The 25,386-nt window shown below is 46.0% G+C and overlaps 1 protein-coding gene across 1 annotated transcript in view; it reads right to left on the minus strand.

Moving 5' to 3' along the window:
* LOC138447847 (potassium channel subfamily T member 2-like) overlaps window positions 1-25,386 on the minus strand; it is a 1,314,520-nt gene that overhangs the window by 892,588 nt on the left and 396,546 nt on the right. The window contains exon 6 of the mRNA XM_069604273.1: window positions 20,629-20,688. Coding sequence (XP_069460374.1) covers window positions 20,629-20,688 — 60 coding nt within the window. The remainder of the gene's footprint in view (window positions 1-20,628; window positions 20,689-25,386) is intronic.

Consider the following 25,386-nt stretch of genomic DNA (forward strand, 5'->3'; position numbering starts at 1 on the left):
CTACCAGTGTTTCTTTCATTTCAGATCAAGTCAAGCATCGGAGGGACGGGTCACAGAACATGGAAGAGGATGACCCAGTAACCAATCCGAGCAAATTATTACCACCACCAAAGTTGTATATAGGAGATAAGTACTTAATAAGAACTTTACCCAGAGGTGGCACGAGCCAAGGTTTAATGGACCTTTTCATGTGGAAGAAGTTTCACCTACTGCAGTTAGGGTGTCTCGAAGAAGAGCTTGGTTGCATTTGGGTGATATGAAGATCTACAAAGGTGAGAATCTCACTCTAGTACTTGCGGACCAGGAAGCAAGACAAGAAGAATTGTTACGTGTGCAGACCTGATCAATGACCAGGAAGAAGAATGATAAAATAGTGTGCGATTGGAAAACATTTTCTTTTGGACTGGAAATCATTGGACACTCCTTAAAACATGTTCAGGAAATAAATGAGCTTGCAGAGAATTCCAGAGCTTAGACATACTTTTTTGAGATTATTTACAAAAAGCTAAATCGTATTGACACTATGCCCAAGTGCCAATTTATCATTGGAAGAGACTTCAAAACTCAGATTTACTTTTAGGAGCATATCTATTTCAAGGTTAATACATGATACCAGTCGGCAGTGACACAGCTAGGCTTGCAGTTGCCATTTTTGTGTTTATACTCCAATCATACCCTACCCTTGTTAGGAGAGATTCTCCTGTTTCTTCATGACCCAAAGAACGGTCCAGTTATAAAATGGCTTCTAATTGCAATAATTGAGGAGATTTTGCAACTACGAATGTGATTTGACCCCCTGTACTGAAAATGATTCAGGACTAAGAAAATGCAGTTGCAAAGAGACTAGCAATTCAAAGAGAAATGGCGTGGCACACAAAATGTTTTTCTACACTCGTATGCCTGATATATATGTATGCATGTCCTTTCTCTTTTTCTTTCTGTATCTCTATCATGCTGATGTTTCAACTGAAAACATGACACGTGATTTTTCCCAGTATAAATACAAATGATGATAATTTCTTTGACCTATTTGGTCATGTCAAAGGACATAAGAGGGGTGCAGAAGAAGATAGACAGGGGATAACTACCTATCTTGATAATTCAGCTCACCTGGGGAATAATATGTGGTACCAGCACATGAAAAAGATAGGGGAGAGAGCATCTGATGAGAGCTGCTATGTCTGCTCTCTCATTGCTTATGCCATGAGTACAGTAAGGACATTCATTTCAAAGGAGATGCTGGTACATGATGCGAAGTGCCTCCGCCATCTAGCAGCATGTACTACCAGAGGACAGTTCCTGGGAAGCTGGGTGACCCTGCGATGGCGATCAAGTCAGTCATTCCCATACCAAGATGATCATATCAAGAAAACACAAATGGAAAAGGAGCCTGGATGGACAGACAATAGCTTGTGTATCCTTCTGCGGGGCAAAACAAAGTGATAATCGAAGAAATTAAGAGGGTGACAAAACTGAAAAAACTGTAATGCATGGATGTTGGGAGCATTCACAACTGTTAATTCATAGACGAGTGATTACAACAAAAGGATGGGAAGATGGGATGATGTCCTGTACAGTTCATCTACTAAGGAAGGAACCAGTGTATGAGGTGCCGGAGGTGAATAACAAGTGCCTAAGGTCATGGGCCAAGAACTCTAAACTACAGACGTGGGTGGACGATGAAGCAGGACCTCTGGCTATAATCCCATTGACTAATGTGACTATGTGCTTTCGGAGCACAGGTTAAGTTCAAGTTGGCAAAAATAAATGGTGCAAGAACATAATTGATGTCCCAGGAATGCGGAAAGTGACTGCTGTCCTAATGGATCGATATTGGGCTGTGGATCCAGAACATATATGAAGTTGTACAGGAACTGGGGAGGAGTGTGTTCCAATGTACTCATCCATGTTCCAGCCTTGATGATTCCTCAGATCAACCTGAAGATCGAGGGATTTCCACAAATGGATGAGCACATGAGAAAAAGAAGGTCACTTGATCTCCAGCGGATGAAGAGAGAGAATGATTTTTCATCGAAATCAATAAAGGTTTATGAAGACATTCCTGATGAGCACAAGTTATTCAGAAAGACTGCTATGATAATGACATCTATATTCATGCCTGGACTCCAAACAGAAGTGAATGCCAAATGGCTGCAGATGGCCAGATGGGTGCTGATACAGACAATCAATACCACTATAAAAGGATTTAACACCATAAAAGAAGAATTGAGGTCCATAAGGTTAATGACACTCCAGAACTCTTATGTCCTTGACATGATTACAACAATAGAAGGAGGTGTTTGCACCAAGGTTGGGCCTTCTTGCTGTACATTCACACCATCTCATGATGGTGAAAAAGGGACTTTGACGGATGCTATAACCATGTTGATAGAACTCCACATGAAAATGGAGGAGGAGACAGAAGCTATTGGAGATGACGATTGGTTCTCATACCTGTTTCATGGATTCCCAGCTGGATGGCAAGTATATTAAAGTTCATTGGAGCTATATTGGTGATGATAATGTTTGGATTCTGTTTTTTATAAGATAATAATTGGACAATGACAAAAAACAGCAAAGAAAGCAGTGGGAATGAAGATCATGATTGTTGTGAAGAGTGAAACACAAGGCAATGCTCAGACTGAAAGTACCAAAAACGAAGATGTGATGGCTGGAAGGTTTAGAATGAATCTTAACCACTGGCATTTTTCTGGGCAACCCTCCAGACCATCGTTCTTTGCCTGCCAAGTCATTACAGAAAGGGAAAGACCATAAGTAAATCAAGCTTGGCCCCACCCCAAAAGGGGCAGTCCAGCCCGAACTGCTAGGTCACATCCCTTCTGCACGAGACCACAAGCATCCCCAAACATGTTTCTGCCTTGTTGGGCCTCATCAGTGAGGAGTAGCATGGGTTTCTAGGCCCTGCAGGCACGGGGCCCACATCTGGGCATACCCGCCCCACTCGGGAGAGAAAGAAAAAACAAAAAGGTGATGACTGGAAGGTTTAGAATGAATCTTAACCATTGGCATTACTCTGGGCAACCCTCCAGACCATCATTCTTCTCCTGGCAAGCCATTACAGAAGGGAAAATACCATATGCAAATCAGGTTTGGCCCCACCCCAAAAGGAGCAGTCCAGCCCAAACTGCTAGGTCACATCCCTTCTGCACGAGACCACAAGCATCCCCAAACATGTTTCGGCCTTGTTGGGCCTCATCAGTGAGGAGTAGCTTGGATCTCTAGACTGAAAGTACTATCAGAGACTGCACAAAAGCAAGTATTGTGGCACCTGAGGGAACAAAGTTCCTGTATCCAAGAGATCCTAGGAATTACGTGGGACGGTGGGTCCTCTGTACCCCAAGTGGAGAATGTAATTACATGACATGGAGTGTGGACGAACATATCAAAAATGCGGACACCCTGAGGGTGGTGATGAAGATATTGATACCAAAGAAACCTTTCTTCAAAAGAAGATCGAAAACCTGAGGAGGTGGTCAAGGACTCGACCAGTGGGGGGAATGTAGAGGAGCAGACGTATATATCTGCAGGAGATCCTACCCTGCAACCTCCCTTGTATTGGAGCCTCAAGACTGTGCCCTGTCTAACACTAGCTATTGTACCAATACTGCAGCGTGTATATGGACTATAGTAGCCATTAAAACGACCATATCACATGTACCCTCGAGTTGATGGCAGCCTGCAGGAGGAACTCGCCGAAGGAATATGAGAAAGAGCTAAGAAAACAAACTGATGACATCATAAGAAGGTGTCCTGAAATACTGAACGAAGATGCTGAATGAATCCTTGAGGGGAAATGTCAAAGTAAAGAATCAAGTGAATCTTAAAGTGTAAAAGAAGAATATTATACGCTAAAAAGTGCTGCAGAAATCAGAAGTATAAAGAATGTACAGACGCTGCAACGCAAGATAGATCAAGTCATCATATAGGCTAGCTACAAGTAGTAAATGGAATGCAGGCAGAGCCGCCAACTTGACATTGGTAAAATGAAATAATAAGCCAAAGAATCATGAAGAAGAATGAAAGGTTGTGTCGCAGTAGAATAGTAGGTTGTTGGAGCTGCGTTGGGAGGCTGTCTGGCCTGAAGTCAAGAACTGAGAAGTCGAGGTGAGCTATCTATTCTGAAGAAGAACATGTGTGCGGAGGATGGATCTTATCACGTTAATCTGGAAGAAAGAACACAAAGGATGTCAAGTCTTGATTCATTTAAAGCATTTAAAAGCACGCAGAATGAAGAGAATCGTGGTCTCTTGTTATGTGAGTCAAGGATGGAAATAGGGCCTGAACTTGACGTTCCAAACACGACAGCGAGTGCCCTTACTTTCGTTGCATTCTCAGGACAAGAATACTCTGCAAGGCTGACTACAAAGGGAATTTAAAGGCAGAAGACATGGGTGATGACAGATGCTGGGCTAATTGGGTGGTAGGGCAACCTCATGTCCTATCTACGTGCACCTGTGTCTTGGCTTGCATGCTGCTAATTGAACCAAATGTTCCAGACAAGGCACAAGCGTGCCAACCAATTGTATTAGTCCATATAACGAAGGACCTTATAGGTTGAGAAACCAATGAAATACCTTGTAACTGATTTGTCTTAATATGACACGTTTGAAGAGGTAGTCATGAGTTGTCCACCTGATATCGGGCAACCAATAACCAACCTAGCTCCTCTATGATTGTATATCTAAATGTGTCACTTAACCAATCCCAACCCCTGATAGGTTTTTCACTATTGCAACATAGCATGACGTCATTCTGACGTATAGAGAGGGTATATAATTGTATTTCATGCAGAAATAGCTGGAAAAATGAGCGTACGTCCGTTGATGTTCGTTGTAAACTTCCTGTTTTAGATAATTGCTAATAAAACAGCAACTTGCCATCTTCTTGAGTTTGCCCAGTTATTTGGACTCAGAATTATTCTGGTGTAATCCCATCCAGTAACAGATGCATGTTCGAAGTTGTGTTGTGGGGGTGGGGAGGCAGAACGATAGGTATGGGTATTGTGTTGTGGGGTTGGGAAGGCAATGCACCAGGTATGGGTGTTGTGGAGTTGGAAAGGCAGGACACCAGGTATGGGTGTTATGTTGTGGGGGTGGGTTGGGAGGATGCCAGGTATGGGTGTTGTGTTGTGGGGTTGGGAAGGCAGGCCACCAGGTAAGGGTGTTGTGTTTTGGAGTGGGGAGAGAGGACGCCAGGTATGGGTGTTGTGTTGTGCAGATGGGAAGGCAATGTACCAGGTATGGGTGTTGTGGGGTTGGGAAGGCAGGACACCAGGTAAGGGTGTTGTGTTTTGGGGTGGGGAGAGAGGACGCCAGGTATGGGTGTTGTGTTGTGCAGCTGGGAAGGCAATGCACCAGGTATGGGTGTTGTGGGGTTGGGAAGGCAGGACACCAGGTAAGGATGTTGGGTTGTGGGTGTGGGGAGGCAGGACAGCAGGTATGGGTGTTGTGAAGGTTGGGGGTAGAACGACAGGTATGGGTGTTGTGTTGTGGTGTTTGGCAGGCAGGACACCAGGTATGGGTGTTGTGTTGTGGAGGTTGGGGGTAGAACACCAGGTATGGGTGTTGCGTTGTGGTGTTGGGCAGGCAGGACACCAGGTATGGGTGTTGTGGTGTGGTGTTGGTGTTATGTAAGAATTGCGGTGGTCACACTGTGTGAGACTATACAAGACTTATCTGCTTGGTATTAGGTAACCCACCTTTTGGTATAGGTCTGTACTACACAAGTTGGTAATTTGACGAGTAGCCGGCCTATCTCAAGAGGGGTAAATGTGAGCAGTAGAGCTGCACAAATGAAATCCTAAATACAAGTAGCTAAGTAACACACTCAAGGTTTCAGTTATAAATAGTTGTTTATGTATTTAATATTTATTTAATATCAGTTTTAAATAAGCATACTTTAAAAATGTTAAAAAAAGTGTAACAATACAAATAAACTTTGTGTGGGTGTAAAGTGGATTGCAGTCTGCAGTCTCTACACTCCCTGCTGCTTACCATTGGAAAACAAAGTCCTTTTTTCCTGTCTATACTTGTATTGGAACCCTGCCCCCAGGACCTACATAAGGCCAGTCATCCCGCAAAGCTGCCGCAAAGTGGGTGTAAAGTGGATTGCAGTCTGCAGTCCGTGGGGCAAGGCGCTCAGCGAGGGCCGACTTCTGAGGAGACCGCTGCTGCATCCCGCAGTGAGTATCATTTCGGCTACATTCTATTACGCCCCATATGCCCCATATGCTGTATGGTCAAGATATGCTAGTACGTTTCCAGAGATACAGCAATACACATTCTATGTGAACTAAACACTTGATATTTGTGAAGCTGTAGCCAGAGGTTTGAGCCGTGCACTCTAAAGAAGGCTCTTGTCTTTCACCTGTTTAATTTAATTTAATTTTTGTTTTGGACTTTGAGCCTTCGAGTCCCTTTGGAGATCATGTAGGACTTCTTGCTGTAGGTGCGATGGAACCGCCTTCAATAAACATTTGTGCTGTGAGCACACGGAGCACTACACGCCTACAGCAAGTCAGCGTCTTTTTACCTCAGCTCCTGTACAAAAGTCTGAATACTGAAAGCTGATTTGAAAAAAACACCCTTCCTCAAATGACGCCTCTGAATGCACAAGTGAATGCTGAGCCACATTCTGAAGAAGATACACACCTATCGGTGTAGCTCAGACAGTGGTGCCGGCTCCATTGAGTTCTGCCGCACTGTCACTCATTGACAAGGTCTTTCTCAGTACTAATAATTCCAATTTCTTAACTGGTCCTGTGATAACCTCTCCTACAAAGGACCAAACTTCATCACAACAATGTACCCCACGACAGGCTCAGGAGGGGATAGCTAAAATTGATCCAACTCAAAAAACGCAACAAACCTCCTTCAAACTGACTCAAGCTTCAACCAACAATAAAAAAAAGTCAGAAGCACTCTTGGACACCTACAGAAGTCACTTATAAGAAAAAGAAGCAAATCAAAATTTAACTCGCCAAATATAAATGTCATTTTAATCAGGCAAAATCTTCTGCAGTGAAGGCCCCATACCAAAGTCAAGACTTGACCAAAGGTGAGCAAGCCTGCGCCGTTTCTCAAACAGACTTACCTAGTAACGGTGCAAGGTTTCCACCTTGAAATCAACTGTCTGATGCTGAATTACTATCTTATGGTGATTCTGCCTCACAGCACTCTGAAGGAAACAAATTGGTCCATCCACATATATATCAGAGCGAGGGACTAGTTGAACCTCTTGTGATTCTTGGACCAACCCACTTGAATGGGTATACTAATAAAGGTCCAACAAAATCTACTCCAACGATACAACTCAAACCAAACCTTAACAACCAAATAAAGGACCATCCTGCACTAATGTCAGAAGCCGAGTGGTCATTAGTAGAGCGTGACCCATTGCACAAGGAATCCCTGCTCTTCAAACCTCCAAGTGATCCGACGGATAGCCTTGCATTGGTTGCCACGACTAAAGGTCCATTGGCCTTGCTTGTTGATCCAGAGAGAGACTCAAAACACTGGAAATATTCCAGACATATCACAATTGACATTTCTTGAAGATCTTGAATTGAGAAAAGAAGTCTCTTCCAGAGAGGAATCTGGCAACAGAGACCAGGTTCCCAGTTGCATTCCAACTGTGACTACTACAGCGACTAGCAGGGATTACCAACAAAACATCAACATGATTCCCTCTACAACAGAATCAAGAAGTTCTAATACAGACAGATACTCCGATCGTGATATACAAGAGGAACAAAAATCAGCAAGAAGACGAAATATGAAGGTACGGCTGCAACAAAAAAATATCATCCACTAAGAAAAAAGAAGAGGCTAGCCCTATACAGATTGCGGCGCACTTTAGGCAAACATCATCTCACAAGTCACTATTACACTGGCCCCATACCTGAAATGACATGAGAGTCTACTGGAGGCTCAGAAAGACCAGTCGACCCTGACTGCTCTAATGAACTCTAAGTTGATTCTAATAGAATCCTTTATAGAAGCAGCCAGAGAAAGACCCATTAAAGATAAAGAACTGGATGGGGTGATGTTAAAATCCTTAATTGAAATTGTGGAAGAACTAAGAATTGACAAACGGACACTTAAAGATGAGAGGTAAGGGACAGTAGCTGAGATCACACAAACTAATGCCTCACGCAGTTCCTCATTCTCACTTAAGGAAAGGGAAAGAGCCCCCGAGGCCACCAACAAAGAGCTCCCTAGCCAAACAAGTCAACCTGATGCTTGCAAGCTAGACATCATGCAACCTCAAAGAAGAGATTCTGAAAGTACAGCTTCCAAAAGTGAAATGGCCTCAATGGATTTTGATCAGGTAGACATTGCCTCAACCTATCCCATATTTACAGCAAAACAGCAAGAGCTGGCGTTGAGTGGAAAGAAACCAGTCAAATCACTACCTCAAAGAAAAGTACAAGAAGCTTTGTGAAAAATTTAAAATTACCATTGGGCTCAAAGCAACAGGATCTGGAGTTGCAAGAAGTCCTAGGAACTTCTGTGGAAAAAAACTAGTAAGACACATCATACCAATGAAGCATCACAATGCGAGAAGACAGTCAGGAATGAAGTGGTTACTGGTGATGACGAACCCCTTGATGATCTTCTGATGGAAGTTTCTATATACGAAGAAGACCAAGCTGATGTAGCCAGTGACTGTGATCTGTATGGAGTTGCAACATCACTGTTAGAAGAACAGGACGATGAAATACCCACATCACCTCTGCCGTTTCTAACGGTAGAACAAAAACGGAATCAAAATAATGGCAAGTTGATCAAGCCGCCGTAGGTGAACAGATTGCTTGCCAAGATGATCAGAAATTCTGCACCAGCTGGATACAACAAAAGAATCCATTTTGAAACCCATAATTTCAAAAGTCATGAGAGAGATACCTTGTGCAAGCCAACTCCAAGAGCACATGTGCCACCACCTTCGATAGCAAATGTAGTGATTTTAGAATGTGTTTTATGAGCGAATGACAGCCTCTTCCTTAACTGACATAACATAACATCATGTGTCTGATGCTAAATATCATGAACAAAACTCAGGAGAGAGACGTTCTGGGAGGCCGACCCAGCCACTATTCAAACATAACCATCTTATAGAGATAGATCCAAGTGTTGAGCCACCAGTACCAAGATCAGATACGGATCCTCCTCCTAGAGGGGAAATCTTCAATCTTTCAAGAGGCGCTAAGGCATTCAAAATCACAATCAACAGAAATGATTCACAAACCCTGCAAGATCCCAATAATGGAAAAGCAGATTCAATTAGAATGCCTGATAATTACGATTGGAATTGGCTGGCGAAAGCCTTAGCGTCACACAAGCAGTGGTAAAGCCAGAAGGATGTGGACCAATGGACCATGACGATCGGTTCCTGGAACACGCTAGGCTTCTTCCAACATCTTTAGCAGGGCGGCCCACCTTCACTAACTTCAGTTAAAATGTTATGTCTGGAAGAATCATGGCTGGTGGAGACCCCTTTCTTGGATGGCTTGACAACATATTATAACAAAGCCTTGAAAGGGTCTGTAGGAAGACTATCCGCTGGTTTAAGTATCTTTGTGGAAAGCTCCCCAAATATTGAAGCTGCGAAAGTAATTCAAGCAACCCCGTTTATTCAGATCTTGATTATGAAACTTGGGACTTGAGGAAATGGAGGCCTCTGTAAACTTCCTGTGCTGTTTAACCTATATTGGAATCCTGGCAATGCTGCCTGTGGTGATTTCATGGATGACATCACGAAACAGATCGATGACATCTATGTAAACTATAAAGAACCAAAGTTTATTCTCTGCAGAAATCTGAATATAGATTGTTTGGCTTACGAGAACCCATCAAGAACAGCTAAGAAACATGTTCGCCTTAAACAATGGATAAAGGCAATGGAGGTGAGCACCAACTACGGCCAGTGATCATGAGGCTATTATTCTAACATGCCTGATGTGCGACAGTAAAGATCTTGTCCCATTCGATTGAAGCTGATGGAATCTCTACTCGAGTCCAATTGAACTTACACGATCCAAACATACTGCCGGAAAAATTAAATATTTGGTTACAAAGTGAGGAATTAAGTAATAATAACACATACGTACGTGCTGATTTTAAGAGCTCAAAGAAAAAAGGAACCCATTCTATGCCTCTCCCAAAGCACAGTTATGACGAACAGCTGATTGATCAAAGATGCATCGTGCGTAGGGAGGTAAGAGAATTGCGGCATGCTCCTTTAGTGATAATGAGAGATCACATTAGGAAAAGCAGACAAAAATACCGAAACTGGATACAAGCCCATAAGGCAGCAATGCTCCCGAATGATGCAGAAAGGAAGATGATTGCAATGGGTGAAAAGAATAGCAGAAACATGTAGCTATTGTTGAATGGAAGAAGTCTATCCGCCAGTAAACCACTTTCAAATCCTATCCTTGCAAGGAAAACTTGGATAGGAAGCTAATTCAACTAACTGCACAGGCAAAGCTAATAGGACGCAAATATGACAAGTTTTTACTCCTTCCAATTCTCCACTTTTATAATCAAAAGGTCATCCTGAGCCTATTGTACGGAGCTGAGTCTTGTCTGAGTCTCTCCTGGGATACATGGGATCGACAAGAGGGGAAGTACTGGTGACCTGTCCAGCACCTACCGAATGCAATTCATATAACCATTTTGTTCGCCATGAACTTGGCTACTATCTCTATATGCTAGAGTAAAGTGGAAGACCTTGCAACTCTTTAGTAAGATCCAATCTCCCTGTCCCATGCAATTGGCGCTACTGGTGACAGAACCTGGAAGCCAACCCGACTGGACTACAGATTGATGTTCTAAAAGATGCCTTGAGATCCTATCGGAATTGGGAATTCCAAGTGAGACTCTTAATAATAATCCCACTTTCGTGGAGAAAGCGTGTGGACAAGTGATTGGCAGGAAACAAAATGAAAAAGATAGCATTCTAAGATACACACGCTTACGAACACCTTGACTGCTTCTTATAATCAAACTGCGGCATACCTGATTAAGTTTCCTAATGACAAACACTGTGATCTGTTTATTAGATTCCGGTTCATTACAGAGATATGGCCTGACGGCTCAACCCAGATGCAGACTCTGCAATGACCATGAAGAATTGTTGAAACATTTGATTTTGTTTTGTAAGGAGTTGCGAAGTGTAAGAATGCTGTATTTATACAATCATCTATCGGCACAATTTGGACTGCATGCCGAGGCATGGTGGGAAGCCTTGTATGCCAGTGTGGTGCCCAGATGGACTCATGCATTGACAAAGGTTTTTGAAATTGTTTTGGGAAAATTGTCAACAATTTAACATGATGGGGGGAAGGAGGCGTTTCTGTTAGTGGTAAAAGTTTGCAATAAACTATAAACTGTAATAAAAAGAAAAAAATACTTTTAGAATCAATAAAGCCAGTGAATAATCTTTGGATATGTTTCATGCATTTTTCCTACACCCGGAGGTGACTTCAATCACAAGGATAGTATTTGCATTTATATATTACACTAATATACTTTTCAGATTCTGAGTTGCAGAAAGGAAAGTTAAGGGAAAAAAGGTTAGAACAGTTTCTCAGGAAATGTGAGAAAGCTCATTCTTCCAATGAAGTCTAGGTAAGCCTTTCCCAGCAGTAAAGTATTCAACAAGCTACCTCCTATGAGTGACAAGCAATGCCAAAGTCAATGGATTTACAAGAGTGCCTTTAGGGAGCCAGGATAGCCAACGTCTTTTGGGCAACGTCTATAGTTCGGATGCTCTTCGTGGATAAAAGTCTTGAACAAAGTTAGAGAGTTCAGAAACCTCACTTGAAGGAACACAAGCTGTTAAGCCTGTGCAAAGGGAGTTGCAATCAACTCAGAAAGTAAGCAGGTGCAAATATCAAGGGAGACAGCACGACTTAAGGTGAAAATGTAAGTACCCTCCGGCCCGAAAAAAGTAGATTTGGTTAGAAGAAAGGGGTCCAGCTGGATTCCATCTTGCTACAGCTCTGCAGACCCTGGTTCCTGAGCCTCAGTTGTGCTGACAAGAGGGAGGACGTCTGGAGGGCTCCTGTGGAGGTACTCTGGATGGTAGTCAGCAGCTACGTTTTTTTTCGTTTCAGCGGCACTTCGCGGTTTAAGCAGTTTGCAAACAGCACTGATGCAGAACGATGGACACTGGTTGGACTTTCCTTGCTTCCTCAATCCTCTGGTGAGGGGACCCTGGATCAGGATTTCCTGCTTTTGGAGGATCTTTAGGAGGCTCCTGGAGCTTTGAGCCGTATTCGCTCTGTGGCACATGCTGCACTCGACTATGGATGCTTAACCCCTGGCATTGGGCTTTTGCAGCCAGGGAGAGGCAGAGCAAGTCAAGGATTGCGTCAAAATGGAGTTCCTCTCGGGGTTAGTTGGTCCCACTAATCCAAGGGGAGAAGTCGTTCCAGCCAGAGCTTCTCTGTGGAGGTGAAATAGGTCGTCAGCGGAGCAGCAGGGCATCACCGGCCAATTCAAGGTCCAGGAGGTTGCAGCAGGCTTCTCTTCTCAGTTTCTTCATCAGGTTTTTCTCCCAGTGGTCGACTCTGCCTGTAGTCCCAAGAACATCGCCTTTTAAGCAAGATTTCCCATTCATGCACAACCTAGGCTGTCAATCGCACAGCAGGGTGGCTTCAGGACAGCCAACCGGCAAATCAGGACTGCTTAGTGCAGGCCCAACTAAAGACAAAGGGGACAAGGGAGTTTCGGAACACCCCTCACATCCTGTCCTTTCAGTCACACTGGAGCCAGGAGCGGGAATCAGCGGTGAAGCCTGCCAAAGGGCGAACAAACAAAGGGCTCAAACCTTTTCCATCGCACAGAGTAAAAGCAAAGAAAGACCTCAGAAACAGGCAAAAAAAGAAGACCGGGGCCATTTTGACAAAATGGTCACCCATGGGTGTTGTACTGCAGCTGAGGGTTCAGCCTGCAGTAGAAAAGCACAATGGTAGGAAAAATTAAACCACTGCCACCAGCCATTTAAAGTAGTGAGAGTGACATAAAAATGTTACATGAGAAAGTAGGAGAAGGGGCTTCTAAGTAACCCCACAGCACTCTGCATAAGATGTCTGCTGAACCTTAAAAGAGAAAAGGTGAGCAAAGTCAATTTCCCTTTACTACTCTTGGGAACAGTAGTTCTCACAAGAAAAGGTCTTTAAACCTTACGAGAAATCCAAAGGATTTCTCAGTGACACAGCACGGAGGGTGCTGTGTGTCACTATACAAAAAGTAGATGCCTATGGAGTTTGTCAGACTCCAAAAACTGTGAAAAAACAAAATCCAAATCAGGTAAAAACACATGAGAGTGAGAAAAAGGTCCCACTCACTCCAGGGTTAAAATTAAAAGTCCTAAAGTCCAGCAAAAGAGCTGGGGGACTCTAAGGTTGAAGGGAATTAGCAAAGAAATGAAAATTCTCCCTACCCGTTAGGGAGGTAGGACACCAGATATGGGTGTTGTTTTGTGGGGTAGGGAAGGCAATGCACCAGGTATGGGTGTTGTGCTGTGGTGTTGGGAAGGCAGGACACCAGATAAGGGGGTTGTGTTGTGTGGTTCGGAAGGCAGGACATCAGGTAAGGGTATTGTGTTGGTGGGAGTGGGGGGCAGGACACCAGGTATGGGTTTTGTGGGGTTGGGAAGGCAATGCACCAGGTGCAGGTGTTGTGGGGTTGGGAAGGCAGGACACCAGGTATGGGTGTTGTGTTGTGGGGTTGGTTGGGAAGTCAGGACATCAGGTATGTTGTTGGCGTATGGAGGCAGGATATCAGGTATGGGTGTTGTGTTGTGTGGTTGGGAAGGAAGGACGCCAGGTAAGGGTGTTGTGCTGTGGGGTTGGGAAGGCAGGACACCAGGTATGGATGTTGTGCGGGTGGGGAGACAGGACACAGGTATGGGTGTTGTGGGGGTGAGGAGGCAGGACGTCAGGTATGGGTGTTGTGTTTTGGGGGTGGGGAGACAGGACGCCAGGTATGGCTGTTGTGTTGTGGGGGTGGAGAGGCAGGATGCCAGGTGAGGGTGTTGTGCTATGGGGGTGGGGAGGCAGGTCAGCAGGTATGGGTGTTGTGGGGTGGGGAGGCAGGACACCAGGTATGGATGTTGTGGGGGTGGGATGGCAGAACACCAGGGGGGTGTTGTGTTGTGGGGAGGCAGAAGGCCAGGTATGGGTGTTGTGTTGTAGGGGTGGGAAGGCAGGACGCCAGGTGAGGGTGTTGTGGGGTTGGGAATGCAGGACACCAGGTTTGGACGTTGTGTTGTGGGGGTAGGGAGGCGGGACACAAGGTTTGGGTGTTGTGTTGGGGGGGTGGGGAGGAAGGACACCAGGTACTGGTGTTGTGGGTGTGGGGAGGCAGGATGCCAGGTAAGGGTGTTATGTTATTGGGGTGGGGAGTGAGGATGCCAGGTATGGGTGTTGTGTTGTGTTAGTGTGGGGAGGCAGGACACCAGGTAAAGGTATTGTGCTGGTGGGGAGGCATGACGCCAGGTATGGTTTTGTGGGTTTGGGAAGGCAATGCACCAGGTATGGGTGTTGTGTTGTGGGGTTCGGAAGGTAGGACACCAGGTAAGGGTGTTGTGTTGTGGGGGTGGGGAGGCAGGATGCCAGGTATGGGTGTTTTGTTGTGTGGTTGGGGTGGCAGGACACCAGGTAAGGGTGTTGTGTTGTGGGGTTGGGAAGTCACGACACCAGGTAAGTATGTTGTGGTGTGGGGTTGGGAATGCAATGCACCAGGTATGGGTGTTGTTGGGGTGGGGGAGGCAGGACACCAGGTTTGGGTGTTCTGTTTTGGTGGTGGGGAGGCAGGACACCAGGTATGGGTGCTGTGTTATTGTCAAAACTGATATAATATTGTTTCGTCCTCATTGTATATGTTGGCCTAAGCCCAGTCGCTTTGCGAGGAAATCCGCATCGCAAGGTCGTGACCTTAAGTTAATCAAGCCTCCATTTTAGGTTAAAGCCGCCATTTTAGCTTGTCGTGCAAAGTCACCCTGTGGCCTAAAATGGCCGATCTTTGTTCTCTTGTGCTTACTTTAACCTCTTCAACCTCTGTAGGCGAGTTAATGTCCAACCTGCCTGCAGGCTACATGTTAGGGTCATGTAGACCTTGTCCTTTGTTGACCTCGGGATCACGGGATTATTTGGATCGACGATGTTAACCTACAAGTATACAAGAACGATAATGCTATTTAAATCATCATACGCGAAACATCTGTTTGACCTGCATTGAAGCAAATGTGTAAAGAGTGTAAAGTTAAACCCAGAGAATAATAGTACTTGTTAGTAAATGTATTAAGAAATAAACCACATGCACGAGATATGTAAATTAGGAATGAACCTGGCGCAAACCCTAGCCCAGTACATGAATAACTCGTAAGAGGCTGGACATCGTTGCGAAGAAACTGTATAAATATGCTGATGTCCAGCTAGCAATCCCTGTTCACTGCTCACATTGAACCCTGCTGGTGGTCTCTGTGAAGTACTGACGGCCAAATAGCTATTTGTGTACTTTGTTTTGTAAACTGTTCAGTGTTGCAATAAAGATTCTGGGAATCTTTACAAGCCCGTGTTGGTGTATTTCTCTTTGCTTGGTGTAAAAGCCTTGATATTGTACTTTCTGATTCCACATTATGTGGTTGGGAAGGAAGAACACCGGGTAAGGTTGCTGTGTTGTGGTGTTGAGAAGGCAGGACACCAGGTAAGGGTGGTGTGTTGTGTGGTTGGGAAGGCAGGACACCAGGTAAGGGTGTTGTGTTGTGGGGTTGGGAAGGCAGGACACCAGATATGGGTCCTGTGTTGTGTGGTTGGGCAGGAAGAACACCAGGTAAGGTTGCTGTGTTGTGGTGTTGAGAAGGCAGGACACCAGGTAAGGGTGTTGTGGGGTTGGGAAGACAGGACACCAGCTAAGGGTGTTGTGTGGTGGGGTGGGGAGGAGGGACGACAGGTATGGATGTTGTGTTGTGGGGTTGGGAATGCAATGCATCAGGTATTGGTGTTGTGTTGTGTTGTGGTGTTGGGAAGGCAGGGCACCAGGTATGAGTGTTGTGTTGATGGGTGGGGAGGCAGGATGACAGGTTTGTGTGTTGTGTTGTGGAGGTGAGGAGGCAGGACGCCAGGTAAGGGTGTTGTGTTGGGATGGGGAGGGAAGACGCCCGGTATGGGTGTTGTGTTTTGGGTGTGGGGAGGCAGGATACCAGGTATGGGTGTTGTGTTGGGATGGGGAGGCTGGACGCCCGATATTGGTGTTGTTTTGTTGGGGTGGGGAGGGAGGATGGCAGGCATGGTGTTTTGTTGTGGGAGTGGGGATACAGGATGCCGGGTATGGGTGTTGTGTTGTGGAGGTGGGGAGGCAGGACATCCGGTATGGGTGCTGTGTTATGTGGTTTGGAAGGCAGGACACCAGGTAAGGCTGTTGTGTTGTGGTGTTGGGAAGGCAGGACACCAGTTAAGGGTGTTGTGTTGTGTGGTTCAAAAGGCAGGACACAAGGTACGCGTGTTGTGTTGGTGGGGGTGTGGAGGCAGGACGCCAGGTTTGGGTATTTTAGCATGGGAAGGCAATGCACCAGACATGGGTGTTGTGTTGTGTGGTTGGGAAGGCAGGATGCCAGTTATGGGTGTTGTGTTGTGGGGTTGGGAAGGCAATGCAGCAGGCATGGGTGTTGTGTTGTGGGGTTGGGAAGGCAATGCAGCAGGCATGGGTATTGTGTTGTGGGGTTGGGAAGGCAATGCACCAGGCATGGGTGTTGTGTTGTGTTGTGGGGTTGGGAAGGCAATGCAGCAGGCATGGGTGTTGTGTTGTGGGGTTGGGAAGGCAATGCAGCAGGTATGGGTGTTGTGTTGTGGGGTTGGGAAGGCAATGCACCAGGTATGGGTGTTGTGTTGTGGGGTTGGGAAGGCAATGCACCAGGTATGGGTGTTGTATTGTGGGGTTGGGAAGGCAATACTGCAGGTATGGGTGTTTTGTTGTGGGGGTGGGAAGGCAGGATGCCAGGTATGGGTGTTGTGTTGTGGAGGTGGGAAGGCAATACACCACGTATGGGTGATGGGTTGTGGTGTTGGGATGGCAGTACATCAGGTGGGTGTTGTATTGTGGGGTTGGGAAAGCAGGACGCCATGTAAGGGTGTTGTGTTTTGAGGTTGGGGAGGCAGGGCAGCAGGTATGAATGTTATGTTGTGGGGGTGGGGAGGCAGGACACCAGGTTTGGCTGTTGTGTTGTGGTGTTGGGAAGGCAGGACACCAGTTAAGGGTGTTGTGTTGTGTGGTTCAAAAGGCAGGACACAAGGTACGCGTGTTGTGTTGGTGGGGGTGTGGAGGCAGGACGCCAGGTTTGGGTTTTTTAGCATGGGAAGGCAATGCACCAGACATGGGTGTTGTGTTGTGTTGTGTGGTTGGGAAGGCAGGATGCCAGTTATGGGTGTTGTGTTGTGGGGTTGGGAAGGCAATGCAGCAGGCATGGGTGTTGTGTTGTGGGGTTGGGAAGGCAATGCAGCAGGTATGGGTATTGTGTTGTGGGGTTGGGAAGGCAATGCACCAGCCATGGGTGTTGTTTTGTGGGGTTGGGAAGGCAATGTAGCAGGCATGGGTGTTGTGTTGTGGGGTTGGGAAGGCAATGCAGCAGGTATGGGTGTTGTGTTGTGGGGTTGGGAAGGCAATGCACCAGGTATGGGTGTTGTGTTGTGGGGTTGGGAAGGCAATGCAGCAGGCATGGGTATTGTGTTGTGGGGTTGGGAAGGCAATGCACCAGGCATGGGTGTTGTGTTGTGGGGTTGGGAAGGCAATGCAGCAGGCATGGGTGTTGTGTTGTGGGGTTGGGAAGGCAATGCAGTAGGTATGGGTGCTGTGTTGTGGGGTTGGGAGGGCAATGCACCAGGTATGGGTGTTGTGTTGTGGGGTTGGGAAGGCAATGCACCAGGTATGGGTGTTGTATTGTGGGGGTGGGGAGGTAGTACGCCAGGTATGGGCGTTGTGTTGTGGTGTTGTGGTGCTGGGATGGCAGGTCACCAGGGGGGTGTTGTGTTGCGGGGTTGTGAAAGCAGGTAAGGGTGTTGTGTTGTGGGCAGGCAGGAGGCCAGGGATGGGTGCTATGTTATGGGGGTGGGAAGGCAGGAGAGCGGGTATGGGTGTTGTGTTTTGGGGGTGAGGAGGCAGGACAGCTGGTATGGGTGTTGTGTTTTGGGGGTGAGGAGGCAGGACAGCGGGTATGGGTGCTGTGTTGTGGAGGTGGGATGCAGGAAGGCCACGTAAGGGTGTTGTGTTGTGGGGTGGGGTGGTCGAGGCAGGCATTTGTGCTCTGTTTTGGGGGTGAGGCGGCAGGGCACCAGGCATGAGTGTTGTGTTATGGAGGTGGGGAGTCACGGTGCCAGGCACATGCCTTTTGCCAGCTAGCATAACCCGTGTTTGACTCTTCAAGTCTGCCCAGTCGTGAGCCTCCAGCTAAGTGCTGCTGCTTCAAATGGTCACTCAAGAACATGACTTCCCATTATTCCCCCTTTTGGTCCATGAAGTTCAAATGAATGACGGGTGGCGAGACCAATGGCAGCTCTTGAACTGTTGACACTGGTCCCAGTGGGTGGCCCAGGGTTGGTCACTGGACACGACCCTTGAAACACAGTCCATGGAACCCAGACTCACAAAGGCAGCGCTCTGCGGGACACTGGTGATGGAGATTAAAGCGCTTAGCCGGGAGGGTGGCGGGGGGACCCCTCCACGCTATGAGCAGTAAAGCAACGTTCTCTGGCTCTCTACGGGCTCAGCAGAGGGTCGCTGCTCGGTAATATGTATCCGGAGACCCCAGCAGGAGAGCGCCACAAGCCATTAGAAGTCTTCGCTTCTGGCAATTGCCTCACGCCAGGGTGAATATTCCGGGACGAGTGTGAACGCGTAGCTTGTGCACCACTGCCCCGGAACCATTAGCACACGTTTCTCAGGAGCTGCCCACACTTGTGTCGGCTTAAAAAGCAATATGCCAGGCTCTGGAATTTAGATTACAATTTCCCACCCATGAAGAGGTGGCAAGGCTGTTTAATGTTAGCAGCAAGTAGCAGCGTCCGCTATTGCGGGACACGCTGCACTGGGGCCCGGGGGGAGGGGGAGAAGCTACTGGGGGGGGGAAAATACACATATTAAAACGGGCAATCGTGTAATCTTAATACTGCCGGCGGCGCTGCAGCATTAAAGAAGCATTGGCAGAGACAACACGTCTGGCTTCTGTGTAAATATGGGAAAGGTATTTGAAGGGCATTGCAGTAATGGTACTAACCGGCCTTTAATGGTAACAGCTTGAAAGTCTTGCGAGTACCAGACAAATGCCAAAAAATACTTATACACAAGCCGAAACTGCTGGCTTTGCTAATGCTTGTTTTTAGCAGAACTTCAGTGAAGGACACAAATAGTGCTTATGAACCAAGTGGCTGAAGGCAGGCCTGGTTAAGACATTTGTATTATGCCAGTAGCACGTTTACAGCACCAATTAAACCATTAATTGCCTTCCTGGTTGCGGCTCTTTTCTCTACTTAAGAAGCCCTCCAGCCTCTTTTCCTTTGCTGATGGGGAGCAGGTGCAAGTGGGTCTAGGTAACCTGTCCTAAGTCCTGCCCACCTGGTGCCTTCCAGGTTGCCGCTCTTTTTCCCCATTTAGCAAGCCCCGCACAGCTGGTGCCTTCCTGGTTGCTGCTCTTTTTCCCTACTTAAGGAGCCCTCCAGCCTCTTTTCCTTTGCTGATGGGGAGCAGGTGCAAGTGGATCTAGGTCACCTGTCCTAAGCCCTGCCCACCTGGTGCCTTCCAGCTTGCCGCTCTTTTTCCCCACTTAGCAACCCCGCCCAGCTGGTGCCTTCCTGGTTGCCGCTCTTTTTTCCTTTGCTTATGGGGAGCAGGTGCAGGTGAATCGTTATTGGTGGAAATGGTGTATACAAATTGGTTGTGCCAAAGAACATTGTCAGGACATGAAAGTGTCACATCTGGGGGACGGGGGGGAGGGGACCATAGTTACAGCAATAGGAGGGGCCACATGTGGGGCTTGGGAAACAAAGGACTATTAGCGGAGGGAGGGGCCGAACCTGTTCGAAGGATGATGTCACATGGTGGGTTGTCGAGGAAATCTACCAGCTAAACTAGATGGAGGGACCTATCTATTATGGGGTGGGGGCGGGGAAGAACTTCAACAAGGGTGTTTTGAGGATGGAGGGTCACATCTGTGGGTGCAAAGGTACGAAAATTAACTACCCAAATTAAGTGCGGTGGAATTTGGCTAAGTGTTTTAATATTATTTTTATAGTGCTCCTGCACAAAGCCATTTTAGAGCTTCTCAGCACTAATTCTGAGGGCGTCTTATACAGAAGATGAGAGGTACTGGAGCTGGAAACACACCGCCCCCACCTAGATGCAGCGACCTCTGTCCCTTAGCAGCTACTTAGCTACCCTCAAGTTGTGAATTGATTGATTGATTGATATTTTATTTCTATCGCGCTCGTACACAAGTGTTACACAATTGAAGACAAGTGTTGGGGATGGCCATCCCAGACCCACCTGAAGGACATTGCCCCACTAGTGGGGGCCAGTGAGTGAGAAGGCAGAGAGGAGGGCCCCTTACCTTGTATCCCAGGTAGGCCAGCAGCATTGTCTCTGAGAAGCTGATGAGAGCCACCAGCACCTGCAAAAAATGGCACAACTGAATGAATGAACAGGACACTGCCCTATGGAGTAAAACACGTTTAGATACAACATAGCTCTCAACAGACACAAACTCCAAAGCCCCTCCACCACCCCCAGCACCCAGGCACCCAACGTCTGCCACACAGTCTGTCGCTCTGGGAAATTACTCAGAATATGGCAGTTTAAAAAAAAAAGAAACAGGTTTAATGAAAGCGGCCTTGTAGTGAGGGTGTGTTTATCAGATCTACTCTATAGCAGCACCCAGAAGAGAATGTGGGTCGCTACTGCATCGTCAGAGTAAGTCAAGGAGCACCTCCTTCACCCTTGCGTCCCTGCCGCCCAACTTTATGGTTATCCCGTTATTGACTAAAGCGAGCTATTCATGCTTGCCATGCGTTAGAAGGCCACCCAGTTCTGTTTTTTTCTTGGAATTCTGGGACTTGTAGTTTGCCTAAATTTAAAATGGGAATGAAAATAAATATGCGTCCCAGAGTTCAAAGGGAATAAAGCAGCACTGGGTGGGCTTCTCACACATGGCACGGGGACACTTGAGAGATTTCAACAATAGTGGTCTCACCGCTCTAACACACATGACAGGTTTGCAGCTTTCATGAAAGTTGTAAGATTAAACCTGATAAAATCCTGAATTTATATTATTTTATTTTTTGTCAGAATGTGTCTATTTAGGAAATGTGCATTGAATTTAGTCATTTGCCGGGACAAAGCCGAAATTCCTGAAAACGTTACGTTAATATTGACAAATTCTGTAGACATGAACTTGACCCTATTTTACTTAGTCTAAAACATGCTCCTAATTGTTTAAACTAGTTTTCAATCCAATAATTCTGCAACATTCTGTGGCCCACGAGCAGAGCCGTTTTTAAGTCTGCAGCAGATTATACCACCCGTGGAGGGGCTCTCTGACCCGTCGAGGAGCACTGTGCAGAGAGCGGGTTTCCAAGTACACACATGTAAATCCACTATCTAGACTGTACCACACTTCTGCCATCTGGCAACAGTAAATGTTTTTATTTTTTATTTTAATGTTTTTTATTAGATTTGACTGGTACTTTGAGCAAGACATCTTTTAAATACTCATAAGAGTACTCGGAAGTTCAGCTCGAAAATAATCGTGGTTTTAGCATAAACCCAACCCTCCGTTTATACAGGCTATTGTCATGCTTAATAATGTGATACTTGGCATGACACATGAGGACATGCAAGAGAAAGGACAGGAAAGAAAACACAATCCCCAGGAGCAGAAGCAGCCGCTGGTCTCAAAGTAGAGCCTTCATTTGGCAATGCCATGTCATTCCTCTGCAAGCATCTACTGTAGAGCTTTGAGCCATTCGCCAACCGAGGAATCTACTCCGAATCGTCTTGCACTTCTACCATACAATCTCCCTGTGAAGATCACTCTCTCATGCTGAGAGCATGTCCACATCCCAGTCCTTTATCTTCGGGCAGTAATCATCTTTTTAATGTCTTAAAAACAGTTTTTTCCCCTCAGTTATCGATCAGATTACAAGCTCTTCTTTGTACCCCAGTCCTGGTTGAAAAGATCTGTTGTCCATAAAAGCGAAGTCCACTCGGCTACATGTCCTTGGGCTTTCCAATAATGGATTCCAATCTTCTTGCCACAATAGCCGCAGATTAGCCCCTCTCGGACATTCCCAGAAGATATGTCTCCAGTTGACCTCTTCCGTATTACACGCCCAACAGTAGATATTCCCAAGTAGCCCAGAAATGTACATGCAGCTCAAATTCTAAAACTCACGAAAGATTGTCCATTGTTGGATGCATATCAGGGATGGATCCATGGTGAAGAATTGTATCAGCAGTCTTCTCATCTACTTCCTTATCTACCTCTTGTGACCGTTTGTGGCACAATAAACCTCAGTCGTCTGCGTCAGCAGACGATGAGGTTGACTAATCTTAATTATTTCTTTACTGAGAAGGGACTACAGTCCGTATAAACCAGAAGTCAGTTCACAACCTAATGCAAATATGTAAGCATGCCCGCCCCAAACTATTCATACCTTCTCAATTCTCTTCCACTTAGTTTATAGTCGAAGCACAAAAACCCAAAGTTCAGCATGTTCCCGCCAAGCCACACTTCATCTACTGAGATCATGCCCTGACATATCCAAGTGGATCAAAAGATCTTCCTATTGTTTATTTGGAATATCTGATGATACCCCAAATTGTGATGATGGTCCAACATCTTCCATCTTGATCTAGGACCTCAGGTTATAAAGCCACATGAAAATGCTCTCCTGTGGCCTGCTCAGTAGGCATCTCTTGGTCGCAGATCTCACCATTCTGATCAGGTCCTTACCCAGCAGTGGGGCAATCGTAGCACCCTCTATCTCCATCCAAGTGTTCCTGCCTGGCTTCTCAGGTGCTCAGGCCTTTGGTTCAGAATCCAGGTCTCATTGTATATCTTGAAGACCTGAAAACCAAAGCCTCCCTGGGCTCCTTCCCTCCTTCGGAGTCTCCCATGACAATGTGGTCTTTTCTCCTGGTTGCAGAGAAAGCCATGCATCTAGACTGTTCCTGCTGAATCCATGCAGCACACACTGAAGACAAAGAATCTTTGGAAGGGCATTCAAGTCTATGCTGTTTACTTTGCCCCATACATTTAAATTGAGTGCTGCCAACCTCACAGAGTCTGATTTGGCCTATCCAGTGACCTTCATCAGATTATATCACAATATTCCTTTTACCGCTCCTATCATCTCAAGATTGATGTATTTAAGCCCATCATTGCACCACCTAAAGCCACATCCCCCTAAATGACCTTTACAGCATGCGTGAAACTCAGACATCACTTCCATTTTTATCAGCATTTAGGCTGTAACTGGAAACATTCCTCTACCCACCTATAGATTGCAATATACCTGGAATCGAGTCCTCCAGGTTTGAAAGTAAGACCTAAAATGGTTCTCGAGAGAGGTCTCATTCCCATCTGCAGTGTAAAACATTCACGCAGTTGGCCATTCACCACCACCTGTACCCTTGCATCGGCATTGATTGTATCCATGGATAAATACCTTGGGGAAATGGGATCTGGATAGGCATTCTTTGTGAAAAATCCAGCTCAACCTATCGAATGTCTTCTCCCCTTCCAGGCTGATGACTGTATTTGGCACTCGAGAGTTTCTACTTAGTCCTAAGAGATCCATAAATGCTGACATGTTTAAGGGAACATCCATCCCTTCCCACGATGAAACCTGCCTGTGAGTGGTGCACAGGTTTTGGCAGCAGAAGTGCAAGATTCATTGCTTGTACCTTGGCTGGGATCTTAAGATCACAGTTCAGGAGTGATATTGGAAGATAGATCTTAAGATCACAGTTCGGGAGGGATATTGGAAGATAGATCTTAAGATCACAGTTCAGGAGGGATATTGGAAGATAGATCTTAAGATCACAGTTCAGGTGGGATATTGGAAGATACCTCTTAAGCTCTTAGGTCAGGAGGGATATTGGAAGATAGATCTTAGGATCACAGTTCAGGAGGGATATTGGAAGATAGATCTTAAGATCACAGTTCAGGAGGGATATTGGAAGATACCTCTTAAACTCACAGTTCAGGAGGGATTTTGGAAGATAGATCTTAAGATCACAGTTCAGGAGGGATATTGGAAGATATATCTTAAGATCACAGTTCAGGTGCGATACTGGAAGATACCTCTTAAGCTCTCAGTTCAGGAGGGATATTGGAAGATACCTCTTAAGATCACAGTTCAGGTGGGATATTTGAAGATACCTCTTAAGCTCTCAGTTCAGGAGGGATATTCTAAGATAGATATTAAGATCACAGATCAGGAGGGATATTGGAAGATTGACCCCCATGCAAGTTTATGTTTACCCTCTTTAGGAATTACCGTTATTAATGCACGATTCATGGAGGTTCTTATTATATGTCGCCCAGCGCCAAAATCTTGCTAAATTCTGCGCAACACAGTGGGACGAGGTGGGGCTTATCCTCATGTAAGGCTCTGGTGATTTTTGAGCTTTCATCCATTTTATCACTTTCACAGTCTCCATCTTTTCTTGATAAAGTGTCCAATTAATTTCTGCTAGATTACTGCTCCATAGATTCCTGTAAAATCCTTGAAACCATCCCATTAGCTCCCTGTTCTTTGTCAGCACATTGCCGTTATCATGATTTAGAGCCAGTGGCAAGCTAGATTCCTAATTTCCCTGCACACCAAAGGTCTACTCGCGTTTCACTGTACCCCCAGAGGTATTGCCTGTTCCTGAACCAGTAGATGTGCTGCTTTCATAGTCAGGTGTGTGTTGAATATATTTCTGCATCAAACTAGTTGCTATAGGTTTTCTGCCCTTTACCTACTTCCTAAATGTTCCCTCCACTGCACGTAGATCCTTCTCCAAATCTGCCCCTCCGTTATTCTCTTTTTCCTTTATTGTGGAACTAATACTTATGCGCCTCCTCAAAAAAAGCTTTTAGGGCAACCCAAACTAAGCCCGGTCTTGGGACAGGTTGCATGTTGTCGTTCCAGAACTGCTGAAAGTCTATGGCTTTCCCAGGAGTCAGCTATCCAGTCTCCACCTTGATCTGAGGAGTGTGTTTTCTTCCAGTAGAGACACTTCACTTGAAACCTTTGCATCTCATAGTTCACTTTATATTATAATTGGTTACTTATAATGCATTTAATACCCAGAGGTTTCT

This window comes from Ambystoma mexicanum, chromosome 3q (genome assembly GCF_040938575.1).
Source record: "Ambystoma mexicanum isolate Mex_15411 chromosome 3q, UKY_AmexF1_1, whole genome shotgun sequence".
Taxonomy (NCBI): domain Eukaryota; kingdom Metazoa; phylum Chordata; class Amphibia; order Caudata; family Ambystomatidae; genus Ambystoma; species Ambystoma mexicanum.